Source organism: Drosophila ananassae, chromosome 3L, assembly GCF_017639315.1.
Source record: "Drosophila ananassae strain 14024-0371.13 chromosome 3L, ASM1763931v2, whole genome shotgun sequence".
Classification (NCBI taxonomy): Eukaryota; Metazoa; Arthropoda; class Insecta; order Diptera; family Drosophilidae; genus Drosophila; species Drosophila ananassae.
In genome coordinates, this window is record NC_057929.1 from 16,282,427 (window position 1) to 16,308,198 (window position 25,772).

The 25,772-nt window shown below is 42.9% G+C and overlaps 2 protein-coding genes across 7 annotated transcripts; one reads left to right on the plus strand and one right to left on the minus strand.

Moving 5' to 3' along the window:
* Positions 1–1,093: 1,093 nt before the first annotated feature.
* On the plus strand, positions 1,094–24,451 carry LOC6496478. 5 transcript variants are annotated; one of them, XM_032450446.2, is made up of 5 exons: positions 1,094–1,961; positions 2,045–2,133; positions 11,709–12,202; positions 15,458–17,411; positions 23,861–24,451. In XM_032450446.2, exons 3-5 carry the CDS (start codon positions 11,715–11,717, stop codon positions 24,062–24,064), a joined length of 2,646 nt encoding a protein of 881 aa, XP_032306337.1. In that variant the 5' UTR covers positions 1,094–1,961; positions 2,045–2,133; positions 11,709–11,714; the 3' UTR covers positions 24,065–24,451. The 5 variants fall into 5 exon arrangements, with proteins under 5 accessions (XP_032306337.1, XP_044571641.1, XP_014763853.1 ...); XM_044715706.1 differs by having other exon boundaries at positions 1,094–1,227; positions 1,695–2,133; XM_014908367.3 differs by having other exon boundaries at positions 1,094–1,227.
* LOC6494098 lies at positions 24,448–25,743 on the minus strand. Of its 2 annotated transcripts, XM_001960947.4 has the most exons (3): positions 25,178–25,743; positions 24,871–24,997; positions 24,448–24,635 (listed from the first exon to the last, which is right to left on the minus strand). In XM_001960947.4, exons 1-3 carry the CDS (start codon positions 25,603–25,605, stop codon positions 24,621–24,623), a joined length of 570 nt encoding a protein of 189 aa, XP_001960983.2. In that variant the 5' UTR covers positions 25,606–25,743; the 3' UTR covers positions 24,448–24,620. The 2 variants fall into 2 exon arrangements, with proteins under 2 accessions (XP_001960983.2, XP_014762638.1); XM_014907152.3 differs by having other exon boundaries at positions 24,448–24,997.
* Positions 25,744–25,772: the final 29 nt, after the last annotated feature.

Sequence of the window (25,772 nt, forward strand, 5' to 3'; positions counted from 1 at the left end):
CTATTATTGATAAATCCCAGAAATTTCCCACTTTTTTCTATTATACATTTTTTTCTCAACATCTTCCTAATGAATTAGTTTTTGGTAAATATTGATTTATTTAATTTGTCATTAAAGACTGATACTACTTAGAGAAGACTAATTATGGTTTAAAAAATATAAAGCTAACAAGAATTTTAAAACCATGTCCCATCAGTTAGCTTACATAAAATCTACCTCAGATTCATCTTAAGGTGAAAATAACCAAAATTATCGCTGTCATACCATCACTGTCCAGGTGACCGACGACCGATGGCCGGTCAAAGGTCACCGCCACAGACAATGTCATTTCGCCGGCCTAATTGAATCATGAGCACGTGCCACATTTTCCAGTTTATACTACTTTTCAATCATTTTGGGCCACAAAACAAAAGCAAATGCCACCTAACAGCTCTAGCTCTGAGAGTGCTCGCCCATTTGGCTAGCTATTGTTTTATGCGCTATTACACCCGCTTTTACAGAAAGGAGCGCAGGATGCTGCAGTCCACGCCACGCCCATATACTCCTTAAAAATTAAGTGACGTCAATGGCTAAATGACTGAGTGGCTGCCGGAATGACGATCCCTTAACGTGGAATGAAGATGGTCCATGTTTTATGGACACGCCTGTGAGTGCGGTTATGCGGCGAGACGATGTGCCATTACAGCGGAGCATACTTTCGGGCGCCCTTTTTGGAACGGATGGCCGTCCAACGGATGGATGGCAGCTGCAGTTGACTGAAAATTGAAATATTAACAGAAATGAAATCATAAAAAAGCTGTAGAAGAATAAAATTGTAAGGTCAGGACATTGTAAGGTTGTATAATTGGTATGAAATCTTTAAGGTATACTGTTTATCTACTCTAAAAGTTTAGTTTTTAATATCTTTAGTTTGATTCATAGATCAAAATATAGAATCAAAGATAGCTTGCCTCCAAAAAGTAGGCAGCAGATTGCTTCAACGGATTACCGTTGTTTGGTGTGATCTTAGTGTGGCCAAAGAAATGAAATGAGAAAATAACCTCGATCTGATATTACGAGTATTACGATATTACGATCCAACATAGTACTACGATAAAAATATATATTTATATTTATATCGCTTCGCGCGGTCTTTCGGTTTGGTCGTGTTGTCGGTTGTCTGGTTGGTGTCGCTTGCCTGGTTGCATCTTATCAGTTGTATGTTGCTGCCGTTAGTGTTGCTGTCGTGTATGTTGCTGATATTTATGTTTCATGTTGCTTAGACTTGAGACTTTGGCCGGACAGTGCAAGGTGCATAAAGTGGTCTTTTCTTAAAAAGTAGAGCCCAGGCCATGATATTCTGACACAATTTCGAGTGGCGAACCGAACAGCAGAGTGCGAAACTGCAAGGCAGCGAAAATGTGCGCGAAATAAATATGCATCCAGCAACAATAGCAAGCGGAGCGAGGAAAAGTGTGTGTGAGCCGCGACGCCGCGCCGCCGCGAAGAAAGAAACCAAAGAGGCACAAATTGAAAATAAACAAAAAGAAATTGCATAAGTCGGACTTTTTGGCGTGCGCTTTGGCCATCTTCTCTTACTGTTGCTGCTGTTGCTGATGATGTTGCTGCTGCTGTTGCTGTTGCTGCTGCGGCTGCTTCTTCTTCTTAACTGCTGCAATATTTGAGCTTTTGTTTTTGTTTATCTCCCCGCCCAGCCCCGTCCCAGCTCCCCCTCAGGCGACAGATGAGATAAAAAAAACAAGCCAAAGAGCCACTACCAAAAAAAATAAAAATCCAAAAGATAAAAAAAAAAAAGAGCTAACTTAGTGGCGACGTCCGGCAATATTTTACAAAATTTTAATCAACTCCGCTGGGCAGCTTGACCATTTGACTTTTTTCGACCAAGTTTGCATTCAAGTTTTATTTTGTGTCGCCGGCAGTGTCTCCGGCCTGTGTCTACTATATGTTTCTGTGTCTTCTGTGTACGTTTTCGGCAATTAAAACTTATTAATGCAATTGTTGCTTTACCAATTTCTAATTTCGTGTGTCTGTGTGTGCCTCGCAGTGCGTCTCTACCGCCAGCCGCCAAACATTTATGCAACACCGTCCAGCAAGGGACTCACTCTGTTCGCAACTCACTGAGGTCCGTGTGAGGTAAGTCTGAATGGTTCAAATGCAATTAACATAAACCAATTACAGCTAATTACAATTAAACAAATTAGTTGCCACAAATCGTGAGCACCTAGTCTCTGTTCGCTGCTCTGTGCTCGCTGCCCGCCGATTGTGTCATTAAACTGATATGGAATTTGCATAAATTAGATAAGGATTTACAGCAAATAGAACAGAATGCCAGGCCAGTACTGTACTGGCTTTTTTATGCTTGACAGTCCTGGCCTTTAATGAGCCTCGTAAAAAGTGTAAAAATATATAAACCAAATAGCCCGAGGCTAATTAGGTTTTTCCACCAAATACCCTTATAGGTTTTACATTTTAGTAAAAGAGGAACAAAGCCAGTTAAATATTTAAGAAGCTTAATTAAATATTCTCTATATAAATGTATTAGTTTTAGGAGACAATAAAAAGTAACCTTTATTACTATAAATTATAAAATAGCTCCAGTGTTTACTATTTTTTATAAAACATTACTTTTTTGGGCAGTATTATTAGACATTACTTTAAAAAATATTATAATTTTTGGAACCATTTTAGTTCTCTACCATTATAAGCTTTATACCATTATAAGTTTCAGTAAAATGTCTAATATTTAATCCTCATTCTAAAGGAATTTATTTAAAAGATAAATAAATAAAAATACCCAAAATCCTATAAGAGTACTCTGTTTTATCAGCCTTCAAAATCACTTTACTTTCCTAATTGCAAAATATTCACCCCAAAGAGCTGTAAAATGTAACCACTTTAATGGCAAATAAATTGAATTGTTGCCTCATTCATTTGAAATTGACATTTTTGTGTACAAGTTGATTAAGCAAACACTTCTCACTATCCGCTCGAATCATTCAAATTAAATTCCTCTGATGATTTAATTTCTGGCAAAGCCTTTGGTGGAATTTACTTTTTTTTTGGTGTGTTGTCTGTGACTTTTTGGCTAATCATAAATAGAAATTCCTGTCACAACCAATGGCTGTCTTTTGGCCAGAATTGCTGTGGCCATTCATTAGCTCCATCGGATAATAAATAATCAAAGGCATAGCCATTATGGGATGTAAATTGATTCATCGACTGATCTTCTAGTTCAGATCGGAGAGATCCCTGTTCCCAGACTCCCACTAAGATTTGTGCATTAATTGCTTTAACTAAAAACAAAAATCATCGAAAGCTCACAACGAGTTTGTTTCACCAAATTAAGCAAATGGCAAACCAGTTGAATGAATGAGAAATACAAGATAAAACATATATAATTTTTTATGAAAAAAAAAATATATAAAAATCACAAAACAAATGCCTCAAACGAAGCAGAAATTAGATAATATTTAGTGTCTATCTTTGTTTTTTTCTTCATGGCTATTTAAAGTTTGGAGATGGAGGGATGGATAGAGAGAAGTGGTGCCACCACTGGGCGTGGCTGAAGATGCACCGAAAATACATTTCAATTAACGCCACTTTGGGGCAGGTTGCATTGAAAAGCGTTTAGTGAGCGATTAAGTGTTTTTTTTTATTTCTCGAAAAGGTTCCACTCGAAAACGATAACCGATCGACGTCATAATTAATCATCATATTACATGTAGTTATTACGCCATAGTGCGCATCTCTGGCCATAATGGTGGCTATAAATAGCGGAGAAAAACCAAATGGCTTACAGCGACACTACCAACAATTGTGGGTGTTACTTGGGGGCTCAGCTTTGGCGAAAATTAATGAGGCAACCAACTTAAATTATTAATGAATGAATGCGGTCATTGACAAAATACAAGCAACACCCCAAACATCTCCATCTATGGCAGTGTTTGTAGTTTTTTTTTTTTTTCTCCAATAATAATTCCAATAATTATAATATAATATCTAAATCCAAGAGCAGACAAATAAGCAAATAAATATTCCATTTTCATGATGCGGTCGGAGGCAGTTCATTGCAAATTGAAACCCCAGGCCAGCCGCAATTACTAATTGCGGTTCCCGCCGAATTAAAAGAGGCCACATAAATGCTGTGGGTTTTCAGGGGGTTAAAGGTCACACCAGTTGCAGGCCGAGTGGGTGGCCCCCCAACTCCACACCCCAAGCGAAGGCAATAGATCAAGTCATTTGTGGCACGTTGTCTCGATTATTTAACAGCTTTGTTTGGTTTTTGTGTGGAATTCGCAGAGCTCCAGTAAGTGAAAGGTTCGTCGAACCGGAATTAGCTACAAGCCCGATTTGGGCTTTATTCGAGCCAGCTCGGCGATAAACCAGTCAAGACTGATAAGCTCATGCATAGAACTTGGCCAGAAACACGTTTGGCCCCGTCCCCGTCCCCGGCCAGACCAAAATAAAATATTTTATTAAATATTTAAAAATAAACAAAGGTAAATAATAACCATCGCTTTGGTATGCTTTGGTGCTTTGACTCCAAAGCGTTCGAATACTACGGATCGAAGGTATATAACATATATCAATATCCGATCAGCCGATACTCGTCCAACTGGTTGACAAATTATCGCATTTGTAGCATGTTGGATCGTTTATCAGAATGTCTTTTTAAGAGGGGGAGATTGTAAAAGATCTGCATCTGATCGAAGCAGATGGAAGTCTGGTCTATAAATTATTGATGTTTGATTTCCCTTCTCTTCTGATTTAATTGCTATTTTTATACCAGGTACTAGTAGAGTATAAGACTTGATTATTTTCTTTATCGCTTCTTTAAAACAAATGTAATTATTCCAAACATTCCAATTCGAACGATTTTTAAAGGAGTTATAGAAGAAAGAAGTTTGAAGTGCTTCTCTGCTGGCTTGTCCCTAAGCCCCCAAAAAAAAAGGACCCTGCTACCGCCTTGTGTTTGCTGTTTTGTTGCGAGCGTGTCAACTAATTAAGCAAAAAGAACGCTAAAATTGAATTGGAAACAAGTTCCCAGCTCCAGCAAACACTTGCCCCATGCTATCCACATCCCATTAGCATTCGTATAATCGGGTTTGGATCCAAAGTGGAAGAAGTCTGGAGGAGACCGGCCATTAAAATCATATTAATAATGGGCATCAAAAGAAAAAACAAAACGCATTGAACTGGCAAATTAAATGGTAATTTTTCAAGTTCAGGGCATCCGGTGACATCGATATATCAACTTTCAATTGATTTAAATTGTCTTAATTGTTTTCAATTTGGCTCACAGCAATATATATAATGGCCACAACACCAATATACATCCATAGACTTGGCAGACTTGAACCCAAAACCCACTATTACGATTATGAGGCTAATTTCCATCATAATGGAGCTCTGGTCTGGCCAAGTGCCATAAACCCGTTTCCACACACACTCACTGATTAGTTTGTCGACAGGCCGGGCGCTTTGTGGCTCAAATGTTTGGGCCGGGTTTGTTGCTGGGCTCCTGCACTTGCGGTGCATCCGATAACAAATGCACCTCTAATTGGCAGTTGTATCCCAAACTGATTGGCGTTTCCACTCTGGGGTTTCCCCCATTTCTGTCTTCACTTTATGGGCCTTTAATTGATTATTTCATGCTGGACATCCGGCCCAGCCCATTGCCCAATTCAAGTTCATAGCCTGGTCAATAAATTGCACTTGTTGCCACCGTATTTGCTGTGTTTGGCTCTTCAACTGTGTTAACTAAAAACGTAAACCAAATGTCAAATGCCCGCCTGGCCCCATCTCTTATTGACCTTGACTGCTCTGACGAACTCAAATATGATTATGCATATGAGTCTATTCAAATGAATTCGGCAGCCCATCAAAAATTTGGGTTTCTTGGCTGCTATTTCTTTATTCGTTCACTGTAAAGGGGGGTTTTTTTTTGGCTTAACTTCATTAATCAATCTTGGAAATAATTGCAAGAGCTAGTTCTGATTAGGATCAGATTTTCGTTGAAATGAAAATTCATTTTCCAAAACAACCTTGAGCCTGAGCCTGAGCCCGAGCCCGCTGGCCCGCTAACGAAATAAAGTCCCAACATGGCTTAACAGTTGGTAGTTCCGTTGGCCATGTTTGCACAGTTGTCGGTGCTCAGCCGGCCGCCCACTCCTCCTGTTAGCCTTTTCTATTGCTGTGTGTCAAGTGGTACATACATGTGGTACAACCTGCAACCTACAACCTACAAGCAACAACCTACAACCTGCAACCTGCAACAAGCCGCAATGTCGGCTCAACAACAGCAACTGCATTCATATCACTGGGGTAACCTCGGAGTATTTAAGCCTCTGTACATCCTTCTCAATGGCTCTTGGACGCCCCAACAAGAAACAAATGAAAAAAAAACATTGGAATTCTGTTTTTTTGATATAAGAGGAAAAAACTAGTTTAAGCTCTGAAATTGCAAAACGCACAAAATGCGGCTATGAGTCTAGCAACATGTATGTTTATTTGGATTAAGCTTAAATCTTTTTTTTCTCTTCTGCCAACATAGAGAAGATCTTATTCCTTTGGCTTAATAGCAATATTTCTTTCGAAAGGTTTTCTTTTTCATTATTTAACCCAGAAAAGTTGGGAAATAGGAGGAGCTCAGTAGCGGAACATAATGGGCCTTCGTTGGAAGAAAGAAAATAATGTTGCAACTTGGCTGCAAAGTTGCCAAAGTAGTGCCTGGAAAATGGCTTAAATTTTTGTTAATTTAGCGGAATACCTTTCTGAATATAAACAAGTGATAGTGAAAAAAATTCAAAGTCCAACAAAAACAAGATTGCTTGCAACTCCATGTGGCATCAACAATCAAACAAAAGACTGCACCAGATGGCGGGAAGTCCGCCAGTGGGTGGCGGCTTGGTGGGCAGAGGGTGTTAGTGGGTAAGTCGAGTGCCTTGCCGCCTGACTGAGCCCCTCAACGGTGGTGCGGTGGTGTGGCAGTGCGGTGGGGCAGGGTGGTGTGCTGTTGATGGAGCAGTTGTCGGCGGGCAGTTGCTGACGAAGTTCCTCTTGATGTGCATGCATAATTGGTGGCCGTTCAACGCGGCAGCTCCGCTTGGCATTTGTTTGTTTAAAAATAAAAGAAATATTGTATATCCACTAGTGGCTGTTGGATTTTTTATTCAATGCCTGGCCATTCTATTTTCGGAGCTTCTGCTTCTGCTCTTTAGCCGAATTTTGTTTTTAGAGCGTCGTTGATGGTCAATGCGAGCGGACAAGGTTAATTGAAAACAGCGTTCTCCTCCAAGTAAACAATCAAGAGCCGACCAGCTGCTGGCTCATTACACTACACTGAGAAAAATTAAAAAATCCAACTATTGATTGTGTTCTTCTTGTGGCAGATGCCTCTCGGATTTCTTTCGGTGGCCATCTTTCAGATGATTTCTGATGAAACGAAACTACATCGAGTGTCTAAAGTTCTCAAGGGCAAGGTCCGGGCTTAGCATAAATTTACGACCCTCGGCATTATCTATTGTCAACATGGCAGCCACCGTTCTAATGGTTCGATAACACAGAGCTGGAAATAAATAAATAAAAAAAAAACTGCACCGCCAAACCGGCCAAGTGGCTCTGGGCCATTTACATAATCTATGGGCAGGGGCGGCGGTGCCAGTTTTGCGATTTATTGGTCAAAACTGACTTTGCCACCACCATCACCATCACCCAGAGCTCTTGCACTTAATTATGCTCGTTAAATTTTATAACTTATTTACTTTGGGCCTGGGAGCCTGTTGGATGCCATGGGTCTGCCATGGGCCATGGGCCATGGACCAGTCTGTGGTTATCTAATTAAGGGGGGGTTAGGGTCTGAGCGAGCAAAAAAAGACACATTTTCATGTTTTTTTTTTGAGGATCTGGTAAACATCTATTTATTTAAACTATTTTTAGATTGAAGTACAACATTTGAAGAATGTTTTGTAAAATTTTCAGAAAAAAATAATAAGAACTACGGCAATGGCGACCATTATTAGCAGGCTCCTCGAAAAAAAGTTGCATTGCGGTGCCCCTCATATATCGGTTGTAGATTATCTGAAATCAAAAAATCAAAGTTCTATCGTTAGATAGACATTTTTCCCAGGTAACCCTGGGAGGGTTTTTAGAAGTTCCGATTTTTAAATTTTTGGGAACACTTTGAAGTGAAAAACGTGATTTTTGAGGAAAAAAATCGGCTAATTTGTTATTTAAAAAATAGAAATTTAAACAAATTTGGAAAAAACTCTCCAGGGATACCTGGTCAATCATGTTGGCAAGAAGTGGTAAAAATTTCAAAACGATCGATTCAGTAGTTTTGAAGTTATGATGGGCACCGACTTTGAAAAAGTGAGTTTTGGGAAAAACGCTTTGAAGTTTTTCTCTCCGTTGGCCTGGCTCGGAGGTGGGGTTGCTAAAATCGCTGTATCTTTGTTAATAATGCACCTATCCATCTAAAATTTGGACACAGTATTCTTGAAAGGTTCTTTAATAAGAAAATAAAAAATAAAAAAAAATCGAAAAAAAAAAATTTTAAAACCCTAACCCCCCCTTAATGCACTTCCATTTGATTGCCTCACACTCGGATAAATCGCAATTTAATCATGCCCTGTCGGCATCCAAAGGGATCACTCATGGGGCAAATTAACAATCAATCAGCACGTTCCATTGTGTAAGAAGCTGTAATTCGTGTAGTACTGAAGCTGCAGATGGCATATTTGTTCTCTGTTTCGGTTATCCAATGTAGGAAGGTTTATAATTCCAATTTAATGATGTCCTACAGATAGTCAGTAAAAGGTATCAGTCAGGGGATAAATTGTTTAAGGAATTTGTAATATAATTATTCAGATGAAATAGGTTTAAATAATATGACTGACTTCTTAGACAGCTTAGCTTTCTAAATTCCCACAGACCCTAATTAGATGGATTAAAAAAACCTTTAAAAAAAAGGAGCAAAATTCCTACTAATGTGTTTGCAATTAGCATTAACCCACTGCGTTTTTATCGCGCTCAGACGCAATTATGGGTTCAGTTCTGCGGCCAGTGCAGCGGCAGGCCCATTAATTGCCTCCAACTCGCTGTAATCATCGTTGCAAAATGTCTCTTTGAGACCAACTAATTAGAGGTTTTGCGACAGTCGCTCGCACCAACCTCAATGACAAACGTTGATGTTTTGGAGAAGGTGGTGCTGCGGCTGCTGCTGATGGTGTGGGTGGTGCAACGAGGCGTGAACTTTTAAAAAGCCGCCACCTCCTCCTGGCCAGGCCAAGAGATAGGGAGGGAATGGAGATATTAAACAGCCTCGGACATAATGAAGGTGTAAACTATATATTTAATAAAAAAAATAACCAAGGGCCAGGCACTTGCCAAATCTGCATTAAAGTGGCTTTTTTTCTGATTATTATATTTTTTTATATTTCAATTGTTTTAGGCCTTTTACTCGGATAAAGAAATCACCAAAGACCTCTGCTCTTTGAGATATAAAAAGAATTACGAAGGATTGCCAAACAAGTCTTCTCTTGGGCTTCAAAATCAAAGGAGTATCTTTAGTTTTTGTTTAAAAAACATCATAAAATATGTTTTATTGGAAAAAGTAGGCATTTCGGTTAACTCATTGTAGTTAAGAGTTGTCTTTTGTTTTTAGCCACAGGCAGTTTGATGTTGCCGCTTGCAGAAAAAACATGGGCGGTGCAAGTAATTTTGCACAGTGTAAATTAGCATCATTACTAACCGATGCTGCTGCTGGCAAAATACACAATTTTGCAATGCGAGTGGAAAACAATGCAGATTTTGTGTTGCGGATTTTGATCGGATTCGTTTGTGGAGATTTCTTTTCGGATTTACTCGCGCCCCTCTTGAGCAATCGGCGTTTGTCGCTTAAGTCTTTTGTTTGGCCGTCTGCGATGATGAATTCACGGCAAATAAGTCAAGGCGGAGATGTATGTATAACATGGCAACAGCCCCCCTCTTTTTTTTCTTATTGATTGTGAGTTTAGTTTCTGATTCGGATTGGGACTCCAATTCCGAGCATTCCATATGGCACGGGCAATTGACTCATTAAAATATCAAAAGCCACCGCAGGCATTCTGATTGAAGAGCAAACTATAAATAAAACCCTCACGTCTCCGTGCAGGTCGACATCTGAATTTAGACAGTGCCCAGTTACTTATTATTCGCATTTCCATAACTCGAGTGGCCCCCACTTCAGCACTCGATTGTTTGCGGCCAGCAAACTGGCCAAAAAAAGAAGACCCAGCCACACCGATTGTATTCCCAAACAATAACCCCAAGTTCCGTATCTATTCTTATTAGTAATAGGAAGATTGTGCAATATTAGCATTAGACTGGCTCGCTCGGATTATAGGAATCCAGTGAATGGACGACTTGCCCTCCGCTCTAGTTGGTTGAAGTTATCTTTCCGATCTGGTTTCTAGTCAACAAGCGTTTCAGTTATTTATGTTTTTCCATTCGAGTTTTACTTTTATGTTCCTCAATAGTTTGTTTTATTTTTCCGCGGCGGCTGTCAGTGCTTTTCGAAGACGACAAAATAACTTTGAGTTGTCACTTGGCCGGCAGAACTAGAAAAAGCGACTGACTGCGTCTTGACCATGGCACACATGTGCATGTGGCATGTGGTATGTGGCATGTGGAATGGCACTCGATACTCAGATTGGCATGTCATCAGCAACGGCATATGGTAACACGATCGGTGATTATATCGCCACTATTATTATTACTGCGATTATGGCCGCCACTGGCACAGAAATCCGTCAATCGAGGCGCCTCATCAGTTGGCCAAGTTAACCACAAATTTATTGAGAAAAACCTCCCATCACGGGGTCATCTCAATTATTACTTAAACAGACATTTTTCCAAGAATTCTATTGTTCAAGGATGTATTTTAAAGTTCATATTTCACTATTTTAACTTAAAAACCCAGCTACTGTAAAGCAAATTATTTCATAACCTTTTAAACCACTAACATACATCTCCGCAAATCTCCATCAATTAGGAAGCCCCATTTGGTTAGCCATAATTTTGGGGTATTGGCCGAAAGGCTTTCTGTGTGGCACACACTGATTGCAACAGCAAGCGAAACCGCCAATTGAGCCTCGTCAGCTCTTTGTCGATAACGCGGAACATATTTCACTGCGATGAGCCAACTGGCCACTCAGCACCACCTCTGTGGCATGATGATGATGGAGCTGTCAGCAGGTCCCGTCTAGCCTGGCATGTACTTATCTATCGATCATACACATAACTGCCCCGGCATAACCCAACGCTTTTACATAAATGCATTTTGGGTGCCTCATCATCATCGGTTTCGGGGGTGTTGCTATCAGTTGGCATTTAGCAGAGTTACCGCGTCCAGGCGATGGCCATAAATTATGGCTAGGAGTGCTCACTCCCCCTGGCATCCAACAAAATTATGCAATTGCGCAAAACCCTTTTCGGCTAATTAATGCAAAGTCATGAGCGAGGCAAAAACGCTTCCATCTGGTAAGGGGGTTCTATGCAAGTGGCGCAAACCAGTTCCACTTCCAGTTTGGCCAAAGCGGATGCATTTTAGCAGAGCCGTGAAGTGTTGCAAGCTTCCACCGAGTGGCAGAAACAATAATCATATTTCTTTATTTCTCAGTTTGTTGTATAAACTTATTCATTTGTCATTTCCAACTCTTGTCTTTCAGAAAACCATGCCTATCTGCAAGAGCTCACAGGTAACTGCCAGCAAGAAAACCGCCACGGACATATCCGCCGATCATGTAACGGAAGCCGCCCAGGTCCAGCGGACCCGGGAGCAGGCCTATTTCAACTCCTACGACTTTGATGCAATCGAAGTGCTGCCCTACGACGAGGAGGACGACGACACGGGTGACACGAGTCAGGGCAGGAGCCGGAGCCGGAGCCAGAGTAGAAGCCAGAGCCGGAGCGGAAGCAGCAGCAGTCGGAGTAGCAGTGCCAAGAGCTACTCTGCAGCCCACGATCCGAATGGAGTTGGAAAATTCGCGTACCTGCAACGACTGGGAGCCTTCTTCGCCAGGAGTGGAGGCAATGGCGGAGCAGGTGCTGCCGGAGAAGGAGTCTCCTCCACTACCGGAGGAAGTGGAGCAGCAGCTGGCCTGAAACCCACCAGTAGTAGCGAAAACTTCCTGCTGCCCCGTGCCATGCTCAAGTATCAAAGGTAAGACTCTGGAATCTTCTCATCGACATCTTTGAAAATAATGTCTGAAGTATTCCCCACTTGAGGCAGAAAAGTGAGGCTTACAAGGCTTCCAAACCCTCGAAATGCAACAAAGTAAACACTCTGATATGAATACCCATCCGAGCGACCTTCAGGCAGCGACCTTGACTTTGCTGGTGGCAGGGGGCAGGGGGCAGATCGGAAACCCTATTCCGGTTAATGCAATTACGGGGGCAACACTTCACGGTTCAATGCAGCAATGCGGGCAGCGGTATTTTGTAATTATGTTGTTGCGGGGCAATTAGCGGGGCATTAAGGCGGATAGCAATCAGTGGCGAAGTGTTGCCCTAAATGAGGATTATGATTGCGAGAGATTGCTGGGGAGTTCTGGTCATGAGCATACAGAAGCATGTGGCAAGCAACCTGTTGCTGCCACAGCCACTATGTAAATCATGTCTGCAGTTGCAGCGAAGTTCAAGTTGCTGTTGCTGCTGCTGCATCCAAGCAATGCGGTTTTTGGCGCCTGTTGTCAGCCTTCACCTCTTTTTCTCTTTATATGTATATGGTATTGGGGTATACGTGCATATATCTTGTTGCTTTTTTGTTGTTTTTGTTATTGAGAAGCCGCCACTTGGCTTGGCAAACACTTGATGGCGGTCATCGCAACACCACCATCAGCAACAGCAGCAACATCGGCAGCAACATCGGCAGCGGCAACTGCAGACAGCTGCAACAATTACGTTTATTAATTGAAATTAAAGAAGCCACCATCGTATACATCGTATATGTATGATCTTCGGATCGGTGAAGGTCAGACGAGACGAGAGCCCGTTTTGGTTTGAAATATTTATCAAAAATACAAAATAAATACTTATAGATTGTTATGTTGATGCATATGCATTAAGTCGTGCCGCACACTGACAGCAATTTCAATTAATTGGCAGATAGCTTCGGCAGTTTTGGTCATTGCATTTGGCAGAATATGGAAATGAGGCACTGGCCCGATAGCCATGATAAGATAATCCCCAAGAGCGGATCAAGGAAAGAGTATGGTTCTCCATCAAGGTCTAAGCAATTACATCTGGCTATAAATACTACACTTGGCCAATACCAAATCGCCCTTTTCCACAGCCCCTTCGAATTGGTATTCAGGGGCTGTTGCCACTTTTAAGTCATTTGATGCTAACTGCTCACGCATGCTAACTAAAAAATAAAATATTATTTTCGCACAGTAGCCATTTGAAGATGACCTTCTTTCGAGCCAGCTTCGGGCCAAACAATGCAGTTGGCTCTGGCCTATGATAATGCCAGTGATCAATTGTCGATACTCGTCGCTAATTTGTATTCAATTTCTGAGCCACCACAGCCTAGGCCATAGTTATATCTGTGCTTTATGGCTCTGGCCAAGGTCAGTGTTTAGCCAATCCATCCATCTTGAGTGGCTAAATCGGCGATATAATCGCTGCAATAAAAACGCGCTGGGCCATTGATTGATTTGCAATTGATAGGCGGAGATCGCTACTTTATTGCCAACTCGATCACTCACTAACATCTCAGTGCCAATTTTTAATCGCTGCTCCGAAATATATATTGAAGTCTAGTGTAATTTGTCTTGGCAAGCCAGTCAACAACAATTAGCGGCCGACACACCAAACTCTTTACCAAAGTTTTTCCGTCTGTCCCGGCAGTCCGTTGATCTATCCGTCCGGTAGGCCAGTGTTCCGTGCATGCAAACGAGGCTGAACATTTTAATTAACACACTTCGAAACAAACAAAATAAACATATACCCATAGATACCAGTAGATACAACAAAAAAAGATTGCAAAATATTTCATGCTCTTGCCGGGGCGATGGAATCGAAATGTAACCTTGCTGCGATTTCTGTTGCCACTTGCGGGCGAATATCGTACGCATCGGTAGTCATGCCACCGAAAAAATTCAACTAAAAATCTATAAGAAAAAAACAAAAAACAAAAATAAATAAAACATAGTAACACTTGGCAGTCGCCACTGACCGCAACTTATCAATTTTGGGTGCGTAACGCACCAACTTACCATACAAGAACAAATGCCATGAGACTCCGGGGTCCGGACTCCGGAGCAACAACCGTTATTACGCAATTCGGTTTTTGGCCAAAAGCGTTGACCTAGTACCGGGCCGATTCTAGAAGCTTGTTACCCGATCGTAAGTGAGTTATTAAAGCCATGCCACTGGCGCCAAACGGTCAAAAAAATGCAAATATGCCCCAGAGAAAATGCAAATCTGTCCGATTAGAATTTCGCATAATAATACTATATTTCTGTTTTCGGAAAGCAATCAATCAGTATGGACCTTTAAGCCAACTAAACTGGCTACCAGGATCTGCCAATAAACTGACGTTACATTTTTCTTTTCGAAGCGGAAATCTACAAAGAGATTCGAAATGTTGGCCATAAAACAGTCAGTAGCCATCTGTAACGAGCTTGTGAAGTTTAGTACCAAGTCGAGTGGGAAGCTGGCGTTCCATTCAATTAAGTTTCCATTTCATTTCGCTGCACTTGCCACCCCATAACCTCGCAACCTGTGTAACAGCCACCCACCTTCCTCATCAGGGGCTGGTTGGATTTCATGGTTCACCAAAAACTTGGCCCAAACAAGCTCGTTTTGCCAAAAAAAAAGCAGATATCTTCAACAGCAGATAGACTTCACATGCAGCATGCCTCACTTTACAGTTAGGCAGTCGAACAACCGAAACTGAAAGCAACTGAAAAACCCATATTGCAACAGTTACTGAAGCCGAAATCCTGTTTAGAACAAGTTTGATTTGAATCGGAATCGAATTCGTATGCTGATGTTAAAAATATTAAAAACTGGCTAAGTAGAAACGTTATTAGGACTGTCCGAAATAATATTACTGGATATCCGGGATACTGTACTGTGGATCGGCCGCCACTCGAGTTATGGACATTTGCATGTCAACTGTAAACAAAACCACTAACCCAGTTAACCAGTTTTCGCCTTCAGCTAGTGGCTGTTGCTGTTACTGTCGCTGTTGCAGTTGCAGTTTTTTAAGCGTTTTTAAGTCTCACAGCGTGTCGCAGTTTCCCAGTTTCCCCGTTTTTCAGTTGACGAAACGTAAACAAAACGGCAATTGCGAAAAACCAACAGAAACCGCTTTCCATTGGCAGGTTTCCCTTTCGGCCAAGCTATCTTTTTTTTCTTGCCACAGATTTTCACAGCTCTTACCATCATTTTTTTTCTCTTCTCTTTGCAGCACGGCGAGTGCAACACTGAGTGCAACATCTGCAGCAACAGCGGCAGTGGCAACAACAGCCGCGATGCCATTGAAAAAGAATGGAGTGGAGCACGAGGTGTCCAGTGGCGGTGGGGAGCGGAGCAAGAAGTGCTCCGTGGCTTCCAATGTCAGCAGCACACATACCTCGGATTCGGGACTGCCAGCCACTGGCGCAACTGCAACATCTGCAGCCAATACATCGGGAGGATCTGGGGTGGCAGGAGGAGCCACAGCGTCCGAGGCGCAAGGCGGTGGTGGCTCACACTATTCCACGGACAAAAGCGGCTCGTCCGGTTATTACAGCTCCAATGTCTGCTCCACATACTCGCTGGACGAGCACATCTACTGCGAACCGGTCATCGGTGGCCAGGAGAAGATCAAGAGTGTGGCCGCCAGGCAGCGGTTGCGGCCACCACTCCAGCTGCCGTCGACGGCGCTGCGGGAGGTGGCAGCAGCAGAAGCTGCAGCTGTGGCAGTGGCAGCCGCACCACCCCATGTGGATGCCACAACGTCGGGGGAAAACTCGTCCCCAGTAAAGAGTCAGCGCTCGGACATGCAAGATGCAGCCGGAGCTGCCGCAAACAGTGAGAGCGAGGCGCGGGGCGAGGGGCTGCTGTTGCACCACTACAGCGACAAGCTGCGCATCCTGGAGACGAGCATCGAGAACCTGGATCGACACCTGAAGACCTTCCCCTGCCTGTACGCCCGGGAGCACATCGTCAGCTTCATGCAGGCCACATCGCCCCAAGCCCTGGACATCGGGGAGAAGCTGAAGGCCTACAACCAGCTGCCCACCATCCTGGAGCAGCAGCAGCAGCAACTGTCGGACGACTCCCTGCTGGACATTGATCTGGACGCCTTCCTATTGGCCCCCAACGGGGCGGGGCAGCGGGGCATCGACAATCCCAGCTTCCTGAATGACGAACAGCTGGCGGAGAACAACTACAAGTGCGCCAAGTACATCAATTCCTGTCCGGAAGATGCCTATCGCCTGGAGAGCGAAAGGGGCGGAGGGGCAGGAAGGGGAGCTGCAGCTGCAGATGCCGGATCCGAGACCTATGCCAAGCGCTATGAGGATCAGTTGCACTTCCAGAATACCCGCGAGCTGCTCGAAGACGTTCGTGACAAGATACGACTTCTCTCCCGGGTCACGCCCCAATCCTCAGCGGCACCCACGCCCTCCACGACCCCGCCCCCGGATGTGCCCAAGGAGCTGGAGGGCATGATCCACACCCTGAAACAGGAGTTGGAGTCGTACCTCCAGCGGATGAACCAGCACAGTGAGCTGGAGCTCCGGCAACTGAGCAGCGGGTTGGGGCGCCAGCAGCACGTGGTCCGAATGCAGAACGCCCTGGAACGGCGGCGCAGCTGTGCCGATCTCCAGCTGAACGCCTATGAAGCAGTGCGCGACGGAGTCCTAATCTCGGCCAGCGGCAAGCCGCTAAGTGTCCGGGAACAGATCATGACCATACGCTGTGCCAGCGATCCCAACTTCAAGATGAAGCGCAAGTCGATTGCCGAGATCTTCCCGGCAGCCGAGTGCTATGTGGAGTCGGAGGTGACCACCACCAGTTTGTCGCGCAGCACCACGCCCTCTCCCGCCTCCACGCCGCAGCTGGAACTGGAGGCCCTGCATCCGAATCAGGGAATATCCACCACAACGGTGGTGACGCAGATGCAGAGGAATCTTACCTTCCACAAGCCCATTCTGGCAGTGGGCGGTCAGGGAGCTGGAAACATAAACACCACCGGAGCGTGTGCCGGCCCAGGAGGTGGCAAGGGGGACAGGGACAGCATCACCGAGTGGCACCGCAAGAAGCCCAGCATCTGGGAGATGTACTATGGAACGAATCGTCTGCACCAGTCGCTCCTCGGCAAGCAGCGCAGTGGAGGCGAACTGGTCATCAGCAGTGCCCAGCCGACGCTGTCCTATGTGAGTACTCATTTTTACCAGCTGTTCAAGTAGCTCCTATGAAGTAACTCCATGTTCCCATTTCTAAAACGTAATATTCCGAAGATTTGAATCTCGTCTGGCTCATCCAGATGAGAAGCATTCAGGCAGAGCCATCAAAATGCCACGATTCATAACGAATGAATTAATTATCGATAATCAAATTCGAATTAGATTTCAATGGGATTCTATCTCCAATAATTTTATTTCCGTTCACTGAATAAATCAAACTGAAATAGAGAAGCATTCGTGCCACTTTCAATTGCAAAGATTAAAATTCAATTTATCCTTAGTGGCGATTAATTAATCCTTTCCATTATAATATCTAAAAAAAGCATAACCCTTGAATGGCAGATTTATGGTATATCATTAACAAAACTTGGGTCAAGTGTGTTGCGAAATGATAGCCGAATTTGGATCGGCCAGCGCTTGCAGAGATAATTATGAGCTGGCCGGGCCAACGAGGCGTATGATTAATGCCCCGACTAATTGCAACCAAGCCGAGTTGCAGCTCGAGGTCGCCCAGCCCAGTGGAAATTAAACAATCAAAACTGCCAAACTATCTCAAGTTTGCTGATTATAGACCAGCGATTTGCATGACTTCCGATGCGTCTCCATTAGTTCCCCTTCCCCGAATTCCAAGTCCAAGTCCAATTTCAATCTCAATCTTAATTCCAATTCTAAGCTTGTCCGATGGTTGTAGCCATTCGTGCAGCCTCATCCTTGGCCGCAATGCTAACCATTTTGGTAGCCACATCGTGAACACATTAAATCGCCTCGAACACCCGCGCTTTTTTTTTTGTTTTTTTTTTCAAACAAGAACATCATTCGGAATTGGAATTATTATGCACCAGACAGTGAGTGCCTGGCGATGAGTATATGATGAGATAGTATCTCCACATTCATAGCCACTGCATTCAGAGTCAGAGTCACAGTCAGGGCCTCTGTTTTATGATTAATTAAGCTGCCAGAGTCGGGTCAACAGGCTACTGTTACCCCTTTGGCTCTTCGGGCCACATAATTACATCTAATGTTGGCTCGAACAGGTGCCTTGGCATGTCTTGCCATCCGGTTCGATGGCTCTTCAGTAAGCGCCAGATTAAGTCGTAAATCTGATCGATGACTTGAAATCGAGAGCAGTCGCATTGAACTACAGGCAGAGGACTACAATCATATTATAATTTGGCATCTCAGTTTCTAAATAAAGACTGCTAATATCGCTTTTGATCATTAATCTCTCCTAAGTAGAGCATCTAAAAATAAAAACAATTTTTAATTAAGGTTTTCAAGGAACTGTGTTTTCAATAACATTACAATTTACAAACTATAAAATTGTTTTAGCTTCTGACACTTTTTAAGTGTTTTTATGCCTCTATAAGTTTTATTAAAAATCCCTTTTTTGTTTCTAATTTTATGACATTGTAAAAAACACCTATTATAGAGTATTACCACGTCTAATATCACACCTAGAACTTTGTGGCTTTTTCGGCCAAACTCTCTCAAAATTCCACTATACCATTTTAGGCTTCCGTTCTAAGCCTTCCGTTTCGGGCCTAATGGCTTATGCAATATCCGCAAATCGACTGATTCTGGCCACCATTTAAGTGCTCAGTTCGCGCTCGGAATTCCAATCAGTTTTCACTTTCTGTGGAACGACTGGCAGGCTGGCAAGCTGGCAACTGGCTAAGGTTTGTTCACCTTTATGGTGGGGCTTTTGCGTTCTGTGCTTTGCATTCGTAGATATCGGATCTATCAGGGGCGATTTGAACTTGAGATACTCGGGGGCTCAGGGGCTCGCGATATTGTGGGGCAATCGTGCGAAAAATACGGTTAAGCGACACTGTACCAGTTAACCTTTAAATTCCGTTAAGACGTCGGCTGGTCGGCCGGTGTCTCTGCCGTTGCCGCATCTTGGCCAACTGGCCGGCCAGGCCAGGCCACCTAATTGGCCATCGATTACATTCCACCGATAACCGGCACAAAAAATCAACAAGCCATGCAACAAGTGGCAAAAGAGTTGCCCTACAACTCGAATGACCTTTAAGGACGTTTCGCAGCCGGCCCCATCCTGAAGTCCTCCTACTCCTCCGCCTCGTAATTCCTTTTGACCATCCACTCCCCTCCACTGCCCTCCCCTTGGATGCCCCAATGGCTCAAAACTCGTCCCACGGCAATTGGCCGCCGGCAGCAAACGAAACCGAAAACGAAACGGGTTTGCTGTCATGAATGCCAAAACGAAATCGAAACCGAAACTGAAATGAAAATGAAAACGCAGCAAGATGTAAGGCGAGCTGGTCCAAAAGCGGCCGCTGCACGCGTTTTAGCTGCCACAAAGTGTTGCAATCGCAATTGCAACCACACTTACCACCACACCAGTGGACACACCATTGGATAGTTGTGGGCCGTTGGTGACAACAGTACCATACTATACCACCACCACAACCACCCATCGCAAACTGGGTTATGCCGCGGATTCCATTTGGGGGGCAGGCCTCAAGAGCAGTCGCTGGTCATGGAGTTGTCAACCTTCTTGGATTGCCATCTTGCACGAGAGGCAGTCTTTGGGCCATTTAAATAGTGGCTTTCACATTGAGAACAAAATACGTACATTTTTGTGGTGAAACCTGAGTCCATACCTGACCTCTTTTTCATACATGACCTCTAACCATGTCTATATTTTGGCTAGTTTCTATCGGATCCTAAGAAAGATATATAAAAACTGATCTTAGTTTGGTTCTTTATTAATCTGCATCAAGACTTTAATTTTTCTGATCAGGGATCAGGGATTTGCAAATATGTCTCCTAAAGAGGTATTTTTCTTTGATTCTTAAACCTTAAGATCTTTAATATATTCAAAAATTTCTATTAAAATTACGAATTTAATCTCAATCAGCTTATAAAATTCGGTACTTTATCTACAGCCTCTAACCATCTCCTTATTTTAGCCAATTTTCATCCTCTCCTGAAAAAGAATACCTTGCTAGATTTGTAGATCGATTCTCTATTTCAAATCTGAAATGAAAATGTTAAATTTAGATTTTTTTGAATTTTTGTGATGGAAAGCCAACCGGAAATAAATCTTTGATTTCTTCCTGTGCACTGCCTGCCATGGGGTATCTTTTCTTTTTGGCTTATATAAATCTGCATTGGTATTCGGCCCAGGGGTATTGCTCTACGGAAGTTTTGGACTGGGCCCCCCCCTACTGCCAGCAATTATGGGATCAAATTTCCACCCATTACTCATACGCCGTGTGTGCCCGCCGAGGGAAAGGCAACAACTAATTAGGCTGCCACCTGAATTTCGCAATTCTGCCACGCCCACCCACAGCCACCGGTGGAGTAGTGGTGCTAGTGGTGGTGACTCAATCGGAGTCAGCCTCCGATTGCAATTTCCCCACTGCACAAATCGAAGGAGAGCGAGCGAAAGAAGAAAATACATTTGCGAAAATTGCATAAATGTTTGCACACAGGCTTAAATTGAATTAAATCCGCCGCTCAGGCTTGCGACTCGTGGGCTTATTGCCACACTTTACTCGCATTAGCACACATCTGCTAATTGTCTAAGACAAAAAGAAACTAATATAGAGTGTAGAGGAGACCGCTATGAAGACATTCACCTGGTTTTTGGGCCAGTCTGGGTCCGGATCAGTTGTTGACTAAAGCTCGAAGCTCGCGGATCAGGGATCCAGTGTCCAAAAATAATGGAATAAATACCTTCAAGTGAATATGGTATAAGAATGCTTTAAGTTATCTCCAAGTTATGTTTCTAAATCGTGCCTAAAAGATTCCCAGATGAAATTCTTCAGATAACAATTGTGGGCAGTAACTAAGTAATGTACTGCCATTCCCAAGACGTGAGCAAGAATACGGATTCCCCCGCAATATGAAAAGATTACGGGCGGCCAGGTGTACTTGGACGTGTTGAAATTTTGTTTTCTCTCATCGAGAGTGATTTTTCAAACCTGATGTACTTGCTCGTGGGGCAACTTGGCCAACTTCCCGAGACAGTGGCAAGGGGGAAATGGAAAAGAAGTGGCGCTTTCAATGTCAGCGGAAAACGTGTGCGGCAAATTAAAAAGCCACCGCTACCGCGACCATCGATCGTTGGATGGATGGGATTTTCTTTCCAAAAATTAGCACACACCCAGCTCCGCGCCCGTATTTGGCGGGAAGGCATTTAATAATATATAAAAAAAAATGTATTTCAAGGCCGGGTTAAGCGGGAATTTACAAGCAGTAGTCGGGTTTCTCATCATTTTGCATATCTTAGGCAGTTTTTTTTTTTTGTTGTGTCTAAAATGTATTTATTTATTATTTATTGCGTGTGCGGAGACGTGTTGGGGCACGGTGTGGCATCATTTGCAAATTAGCTTATGAATTAGGCGTCTCCCTAGACGGTGGGGCGGGTCCATTGATCCGATCCGGCCGCGGCGTCAAAATCAGCAAAGATATTCATGCTCGAATTCAAATTTCAATTCATCTCCACCCACACGGAGGGGCTTCGCGCCACAATTGCACTTCATTTGCGATGGCAGGCCAATAAAACCGTTACACTCCAACTCACACACTCGCTCGCTTGAGGTGTGGATGTGAGTGTATCTGGCAGATACACTTGCAAATCCCGGAATGCGGTAACTGCCCCGCAGCCTACGTTCGTCATCATTTGCCGATTACGTCTTTTGCCGTTTCACAGTAGTCTGGCTGATAAACAGTAACGGTAATAACGAACCCACAAATACCCATATGTATCTATATATATACATATATTCCTCCGACTTTGAACAGCATCACTAACCTAAGACAAGCGAATCATCATGAAGGGAGAGACAAGAAGAGAAAAGAAGCCGGAAGGCAAAAATGTACCGCAAACTTGTGTTCATTTCAATTTCTCATTTCGATTGTATGCGCATATGGTTCGAGATACAGTGGAAGCTACCTAAGAGATACTTTTAATAGACTTGTCAGATATATGGTTTGAAAGAAAAATAAAGAGGTTAAATGGGTTTCAAAGGCGGAAAATAAAAAACAATTTTAAATTCTTATCGTAAATTCATCAGATTTAATATTAAAAATATATATATTTAGTTAAGATCTTCTAGACCGTGATTAGAGGATCAAGAAATCTAGAAATATTTTAATTTTAAATAAAGAAAATTAAACCTGAAACCCTCTTAACATCTTAATTAGTATACACTGTAATCTGTTAAAAAAATAAAAATAAATGATCACCCGGATCGAAAACAATGCAGCCCAGCAACAACAATATCTACGAACCAAAGCTATCACATCACAATAAAATGCATAAAAAAAAAGGTGTGCACAAAATTTGCTGGCAAAATTGTTAGTGTTTCTTCTTGGCAGCTCAATTACACACTCAGCGGCAGAGGGGTGTGTGTGAGAGTGTGTGTTGAAAGCACTCCAAAGACACACAAAATTACACTTGAATGCCCTTTTAATGACCACATATTGCGTATACGCCGCTTTCACTCCAGCGCCGAATATCTTGAAATTCGATAAGCGATCCAATCTCGTCTCTTGACACATGCAAGTGTGCAGATACATGGATTTGTAAACACCCATATTTCAAGACCCAAAAACAGAACTTCAAGTTACTTAATTGAGTTTGCTGAAGAGGAAACTTTTAGGTTACTTCACGAGTGCTAAAATTACTTCACTTCCGTTGCACCTCGAATGGGTCGCATCCTTAAGATACGAACCGTGCTAATGCATTTTTTTTGTCAGCCATACCGTTGTCAGCACCTGGCCAAGTGAAATTTCAAAAAGCGTTTCATAACTTTTAACATGTTTAGCGAGAATCGGCAAAAAAAACCAAAAATAAAAAAAGGCATCAACAAAAAACTGTTAACGTTTTGTTTCAAGTCTGCTTTTGATTTTTTTTTCGCTGTTACTGAAAAAAATATTTCAAGGTTGTGTCGCTAAAAGTGAGACAGTCAGATACAAAAAAAAAAATGAAGATGCGCCGCACTGCCAAAAACAACAAAAGCCAAGAAAACAAAGCTCAGTGGGTCAAATTTTTGTGCGTTGGAGCCCTTTTTTTTTATTTTTCATCTTTTTTTTTATTTAACATGCGACCACGCCTTATTCAACTGCAAATATTGGCAAGCACGAGATGGCCGGTCTGTGATTTATGACAATAATATATATTTTGTGACCTGAAATGCTTAGCAAATAAATATACACATACGTCGTCGAGCTGAAGCTCTATTTTGACTGGCAACCAAATGGGATCGATACGAATATGCACGATTATAATCATCATTATCAATGCCAAGAGTGGCTCGTAAGGGCCCGTTTATGGCCAGTGATTTACATAAATCGCAAACTTTACTTAATTGTTGATCAAATAATAATTTAATAGGGAAGGGAAGAGTAACAAACTATATAGTTTAACAATTATCTCTCTTTTACAGCCATCTTCTCGTCCTGAATCGGACTTCACGCTCGACCTGCCCCGGGCCGAGCAGCTGCGCCTGAAAATGGAAAAGGAAAAGAAGTTCCGCCAAAGATGCCGCTTCATAACCACCTTCCTGAGCCTGGTGTTCTTCCTACTAACCGTAATGGTGGTCAGTCTGGTCTTGACCCGCGGCAAACGGATGTTCGGCAGCATGATCTGACATCTGATATCGTCCAAATCCGACTCTGCATTAGCAGAGAGCGCGAATATTTACAAACTACAGTGCCAACCACAAATGTAACACTTTAGCGAAGCTCAAGATTAGAGTTATTGGTAGTCATAAGCTCCACCTGGTATTTTTGTGGCAGGGCAGGACGACACAACCGCAGTCGCAGTATTGTTAATAAATTATTTATGTGATCCTAGTTCTTAAGTCCAAGTGAGTGCATTTCAATGTTTGTACGAGTGTACTGCCTGTATCCAGCATAGAGTTTGTAAAATCCATAATTAAGCCTATTAAAATGTATTAAGTCTAAGTGTATTGTATGTTAAAAAAATAAAAAAAAGAGTTGTGAAAGTGTCTAAAATAAACAGAATATGAAGTACATTTAATATAACATTTATTATTCAAGAACATACACGCACAAGCGACTTGAAAGAATCCATACTTTGAGATTTTTTAATGCCTTTGGGGCTTCAGCGGCATCATTATACTTATAGACATAAACATATCATTGTAATTGTTATCACAAGTGGTTTTGTTTTCCTTTGATTCGTTAAACCTGAACCAACTGCGTTTTTGGGGAGAAATGCACAGAACTTAGTTTTGTAAGTAGTAGGGGGAACCGGGCATTATACATAGTGTGATATAGTTAGAAGCTACAGCGTAAATCTACAATGCGTTAAATATCTAAGGGTGAAGGCAAGCCTGCTGGGAAGTGTTACGAATGGCGGGTCGACCAAACAGATCTTTGGAGTGTTCTGGTGTTTGCTATTTCATAATATGCGAATATTCTGGCGATTAACCTCAAAGAGCGTGTGGTCCTCCTCGTCGCTATTCACGTCCTCGATGGCCATTGGCAGTGGTGTCAGCTCCTGGTTGGCCCTATCGCCATGCACGCCGTACTTGCGTTCCGCCCGTGATAGCCGCAAGCTGAAAGAGAGTAATTACTTGTCGATTAGAAGCTCTTATCTATGAATCTGAATCTACATTGAAATATTGATAAGCAAAACGGCAAAAGTCGAACTTAATTATAATAAATGGAAATTAAATAAGTGTAGATAACATTAAATGATTGTTTGGCTTGAGTGTGATATGAGAGTGTCCACTTACCGATATACCCGCAACACGAGAAGCAGAATAGCTGAACTGGTGATGCCCACTAGGACGTAGACAACCGCCTGGCCGGGAAACTCCATATCTGGAGCTGGGCGAGACTGCTCAATCTGTACATCCTCCTCGGGCATAACTGCGGACTCCGACTCCGGCGGAGCAGGGAGTTTAGTGTCCACCGGTGCCGCAGCTTCACTCCCCTTAGGGGAGGCAGGCACAGACTCCTTTGGCACATTCAGCGCCTTCATGACAGACTTTCTGTGCTCCTGACTTATAGCTTCAGCTTCCCCAGCCGGTGCACTGGGCTCTGAAATTTGCACCGTCTTTTGTGGGGGTTTTGTGGCAGCTGCGTCACAGGTGGACTGCAGCTGCAACAGCAACACCATCGCAAGGATAAACGTTGCAAATAAGCTCGTACCGTTGTGCATAATGCTGATTTTGTTCTCCAATAATTCAATAGTATAGCCGCTTACAATAAACAATGACGTTTTTAAATTTTCTTACTGTTTTTGTTTTGCTTTTGCTCGTCCGGGTTGCCACAAGGAGCAAGGCCGACTGGTATCTCTCATTTCAACCAGCTGGCAACTATCATTGC